The following is a 5,873-nucleotide window of genomic DNA, read 5'->3' on the forward strand; positions in this document are numbered from 1 at the left end:
GTGATATACCATGTGCTAAAGCTGTTATTCCTTCATGGTTTATTCCATTCTGAAACATCGCTACCTCTTCTAAAGTTTGTAAAGTCTGAAAACAAAATATTTGAATATTTATTGTTAACAAATCTGCGAATGCACTTGCTCATATCAAAGCAAGAAAAATGAAAATATAAATTCCAGACCACTTGTACTGATAAATCCCCAAAATATTGTCAGGATCCATATTGAGCTGTGAATAATAATAATTTATAAATTTATTACACTCAAAACGAAATGAGTCTGGTAGGCAAAATATATGTTCTTACCTTGAAGGCTTCTGTGAGTGCTATGGCACATGGGTTAGTAAAGTGATATGTGCCTACCTTGAAGGCTTCTGTGAGCGATATTGCACATGGGTTAGGGTTAGTGAAGTGATATGTGCCTACCTTGTGGGCTTCTGCGAGTGCTACGGTGCATGGGTTAGGGTTAGTGCTTGCTGTGCAGCTAGCTTTGGGCGATCTGATGTCATTGCAGCTCAAGCGTGTGAAATTAACCTAATTGGTTGACACTCTAGTTGTTGACGGCCAGTTTAGAGGTGTGGCCTCCTCTCCGATGACGACACACTGAGCAACAACATCAGATATTGAACTTCTTGAACTTTTACTGTTTTGTACAATAGCCGACCGCCGCAAAAAACTAAAAGTATATTCCAACATTGAATTGATAATTAATAGTGAAGTGACATGTGCCTACCTTGTGGGCTTCTGCGAGTGTTACGGTGCATGGGTTAGGGTTAGTGAAGCGATATGTGCCTACCTTGAAGGCTTCTGCGAGCGCTATTGCGCATGGGTTAGGATTAGTGAAGTTATATGTGCCTACCTTGAAGGCTTCTGCGAGCGCTATTGCGCATGGGTTCTCCAATCGGTTCCTACCACAAATGAACACTTTAAGTTGCAATGTTTTGCCTGATGCTGTACTCAGCTTATGACATTCAATCAATGCTTCTGCCAAAATCTACACAAAAAATATTTATTAAACAGAATGAAGATATATTCCAAATGCTACATATTTTGTTCAATTCACATAAACAATAAAAACAAACTTAGTGATAACTAATGATAACAATAGTTTTTTCTTTTGCTTAAAAAATATTATTTTTTGTGTGTATAACTGCTATGATTAGTTGTTATAACATTCACAATAATTATTATCAATGCACCATCTTGGATGGATTTATTCAGTGTAAACACATAGAGAGACCCACTGATATCTACTATAATAGCTGGATTGCCCATTGGCTGGTTTTAGTGAAGCTACCGACACCATGTTGGAGCCTAAGTGACGTACCAGTTTAGACAAGCTCCTTTTGGCATTTGTTTAAAGTATTGTTAAAAATAATGATTTTTGCAATACTTTTTAATAATAAATTTAAAATTAACATAATGATTACCTTTCAAATCATCTAACTACTCAACGTGACTATTATAGTAGAGATCAGTGGAGAGACCTAGTTTATAAATTATTATTCCATCATGTAATTGGCAAGTAACTTCTGTTTTATATGAAGGAAATAAACAAAGATAAAATCAATACAGATCCCTATAGCATCACATACCTTTCCACCAATACCAAGACCATTGTTGTTTAGTCTAAGTTCTTGTAAGGAATAACATGCAGTACTTGTAAGTAACTCCTTAAATGCTTTAACACCATCTGGTCCAAATGCATTGTCACTTAGATCAAGTTCAACCAACTGCGCTCCTGATCTTATAATTGCACCTCCTAAACTCCTCTAAAATATGAATAGACAAATATCAAATGCATCAGTTTTACTAGGCATACTGTTTTTGGACTTGACATATGACCAGGCTTAACTTTCTGCAAAATTTGGAGAGAAAAAGCAGTACTTAAATTTATTTACAGATTTCTAGGTGTGAGTCTTTGCAACAGAAATACGTATATTTACAGTCCTAGTTTGGCTATATTTATAAATGATTCATTATTATTGTGCAGTGGTCTTACCAAAGCTGGGGGTATTTCTGAGCGCAGCCTTCCAGTAAACATATCACTCCATCTAGCTCTCTGTAAGAATGAATGTATTTAATTAGTTCCTTACACCAGCACCATAATAAAATAAGAATAGTTAGTTGTTATTTTAACATTTTATAATTACGTAATTTTTATTTATTTATTCAGTTATAAAAGAAAATATAAAAATGGCAGCCAAAGGCTGAAATGAATGTATTTACAAAAATAGAATATATTAAAAATGCAAGAATATTAAAAATATTATATATAAAATTACAACAAGAATGGACAAAACATTAAAATACATAAGAAAAATCACATTAAAAAAATTACTAGACTCAATAATAACACCGAAAGGTTCCATTAATGACTTCAAAATACAATCTATATAGAAAATTTAAATATATAAAAATATGATTTTTTTTCAAATTAATAAATTGTTTCAAATATTACAAAATCAAAAAATTATAAAGTAAAAACACAACAAATATTGCACATAAAAACCACATATAGAAAAAAAGCCACCCATAGAAAAAACTGCATTCAACTAAAAATTAGATGAGGCCAAGCAACTTATCCACCACAATTTTGTTTAATCCTGTCTCTGTGAAGGGTGTTTTGTTTTCTTTCTGTTGTATACAGTGAACATGTAACAGTTCACTCCAAGCCATCTGGAAGGTTATAAATAAACAACAAAAAAGCCAGTGGTCCTAAGACCGTCCCCTTTGGGATACTTAAATTCTATATTTTATAATCTGCCTTTTATTGTAAATTTTAACCTTTAGATATATTTATATATTTATTAATTATTGTTTGTTAAGTGTCCCCCTTGGCGGTGGAGAAAAATTGTACAGCAATTAAGTTTGTTTTAATTTAATCCTGTCACTGTCAAGGGTGTTTTGTTTTGTTTTTGTTGTATAATGTTTTTAAAATTGACCAATTTTCCTTTGTAGGACACAGGTAGGACATGGCATTTCATCTGCATTTACTTTGCCATTTGTGTCAAGATCATCTTGCAGTCTCACAATATTCTCAGGGCCAGCTACTGTTAAATACACCATAATAGTCATCAGTGAACATGTAACAGTTCACTCCAGGCGATCTGGAAAGGTTATAAATAAACAACATAAAAGCCAGTGGTCCTAAGACTGTCCCCTTCGGGATACTTAAATGAACATGAAAAATCCCTTGCAATTCACCATGTTAGGTTAGAAACCCACATTCCTGCATACTGTACCTGAAACTCTGGTCGTTTTTCCAAAGCTTTACCAATGGCTTCTGCAGCATCTACTCCTAATGTGTTACCTTCTAACCTTAATGCTGTCTCTTATACACATCTAGATGTGTATAAGAGACAGTTATAGTAGAGATCAGTGGAGAGACCTTTTAAAGTGCACATGATGCATTACTGTACCAAATTGTGTGCACTGGGCGAAGTCCTTATCATAAGTGAGCCTGTTTTTTACTTGTGCCAATATTATGGTTGTATGTCTGTAGCGCTCCTGCCTTAAATACTCAACCATCCAAACGCTGCCAATATTATTCCAGGTTAGGCCCAATATATAGCATAGGCCTACAATAAAAACAACAAGACCTAGGCCCACGGCCTAATTGTAATCTCTATTTGGGCCTATGCTAGCTAGGCTAGTAATGTATTTGTCAACTTATCATATCACCATCCTCCTCCTTACATTACAGGACCTAGGCAGGCCCTAGCTAGGGGCCTAGGCCTATAATTACATTATTATAATTATTATTATAATGATTATATTACATTTATAAATTAATGCATAGAGGCTAGGTGTAGGAGTTTGAAACAGCCCAGCAGAGCATTAGATTAAAATAAATGAGAGGGTAAGAACAAAGCTTATTACGGGGCTAGCCTAGGCCTCAACTACTCTGCTAGCTAGGTCTAGCCTAGGCTTGTTACTCGCTGGATGGCAAGTGGCACTGCGCGTTTCGTGTACGACGGATACGATTCTCAACCTCACCATCTTCAGCTTTGTCCAACTTCAAACTTTGTCCTTTAAAAGATACTTCGTTGACCTGCTCAACTTTAGTTTGAGCCAGCTGTTCTGTTACACTAGATATATCATGATTAGCCATATTTTGTGACTTGCATTAACGAATATTCAAAGGTCCCCGGCTACACGTTTTTCACTACCAGTCAACTGCTACCTTTCACCTCACTTCTTCGCAACACCACAATTTTATGGAAGAAGTGACTGTTGGCACGGTGCCGTGCGAATAAGCTCTTTTTCGCACGGTAGACTTAGCCAATCAGCATCGAAATCAGTGATGACGTAACCCAGCACTGACTGCACTGTTGTAAAGAGGGCGGTAGACCAATTCATTATTGACCCATCATTCGTTCGTTCCTTAATCATAACACAAAACAATTAAAAGAAATTTAACAAAAAAAAAAAAAAGTAACTTAAGTTAGTTAGGATTAACAATAATGAGAAAAAAAACCACTCTAGCTCCTAGGCCTTAGTCCTGTCTCAGGATTTTTTTGAACATAGATATAACAAAAATTAAATCAAACGATAATTTTTTTTATTCATACACTTAGGCTCCTCACAAGGCAGAGCCTTAGCATCTAAGTGTATCCAAACATGTTTATACAATTTATCTGCAGCGTAGCAGTTTAAAGTAAAAAAAAAATTACAATAAGAAAATCCTATTAAATAATAAAAGATGATCTGATGATCAACAACATCAGCAAAATAGGCCTATATATATGTAAAATATGTATGTAATAATTAATCTCTCATTAAAAAACAAACATAACTAATATAGTATTAATAATGATATGATAATGTTGACATGAAAATATATAATTAAGAAATTAAATACATTCCATTATTTTATTTTTTTTTAAAGCAAGGCAGACGGAGGAATTGATACTAATTCAAATTTAAACAATCAATATAAAAAGTACAAATTTATAATCAGCGAATGAAAAATATAAATTATTAGTGAAATAAATAACCTAAGTATAAACTAAACACCGTACACAACAGAACTGAAATTATTATTTATTCATTCGACAATATTTTGAGAGGGCTCTAACATTAATACTGATGTACAGACTGATAATTGTAAGCAAATACGTATACACTCCCTGGAGGGTGGACACTTCTTTGTCAGGTGACATCCCCGTATCCTCCCGGATTGTGCTTTTATAGTAAATAGCTATGCTTCATATTAATAAGATATATAAAACAAAGAAAGCAACTTTGTGTCAAGGGTATTAATCTCGGTTGGCACTACCGTAAAACCTCGAATAGAAACCCAATGGGTTTAATCTCGAGAGGAAAAGCCCATATTGAAACCCACACCACCCCCCCCCCCCCCGCCTCGCTCTTTAGTTTGCAAAATTAGCCTCGAAAAGAAGCCCATAAGCTTCTTTTCAAGATGGCATGGGCTTCTTTTTCGAGATAGTAGAATACATGCACTGTAAATGAATTTCAAAGAAACAAAATAAATTAAAAAGTGCACGTTTAGTGATTTGTGTGTTAATAACTACACTCCATGATAGACAGATGTTACAGTTACTATTTAGTAGTTTCCCAAACTTTACAGTATTCACTTTGAAAAGAGGCCCGGCCATTTTACATTGCAAAAGTAGCCACGAAAAGAAGGCCATCTTGCAAAGAAGCCCATCTCGAAAAGACTACCCATCCAAAGTTCGCAAAAAAAAAAAAAAAAAAAATCAAATTAAGCACGTGGGTAATGGAATAGCCAACGCATGCGCAGCAACACAATCATTCCTGCTCCTAGCAAACTGCAGTGTGCTGCTGGTGATGGGTGTTGGAAAGCTGGCTGAGTTCTTACAAAAAGAAATAAAATGAACTTTGGTGGTCAGC

The 5,873-nt window shown here is 34.9% G+C and overlaps 1 protein-coding gene across 1 annotated transcript in view; it reads right to left on the minus strand.

Annotated features, from left to right (window-relative positions):
- The window catches only part of LOC117105946 (ran GTPase-activating protein 1-like), a gene marked incomplete at its 3' end in the record, with an annotated part of 10,943 nt that extends 6,704 nt beyond the window's left edge, over positions 1 to 4,239 (minus strand). Inside the window, exons 1-6 of the mRNA XM_033247252.1 lie at positions 3,972 to 4,239; positions 3,242 to 3,330; positions 1,999 to 2,058; positions 1,592 to 1,768; positions 856 to 990; positions 1 to 85 (exon numbers count right to left, since the gene is read on the minus strand). Coding sequence (XP_033103143.1) covers positions 1 to 85; positions 856 to 990; positions 1,592 to 1,768; positions 1,999 to 2,058; positions 3,242 to 3,330; positions 3,972 to 4,110 — 685 coding nt within the window. The remainder of the gene's footprint in view (positions 86 to 855; positions 991 to 1,591; positions 1,769 to 1,998; positions 2,059 to 3,241; positions 3,331 to 3,971) is intronic.
- Between the last annotated feature and the right edge of the window lie 1,634 nt (positions 4,240 to 5,873).

Source organism: Anneissia japonica, unplaced genomic scaffold (genome assembly GCF_011630105.1).
Source record: "Anneissia japonica isolate Jap-2015-1 unplaced genomic scaffold, ASM1163010v1 scaffold5323_len63752_cov207, whole genome shotgun sequence".
NCBI lineage: Eukaryota > Metazoa > Echinodermata > Crinoidea > Comatulida > Comatulidae > Anneissia > Anneissia japonica.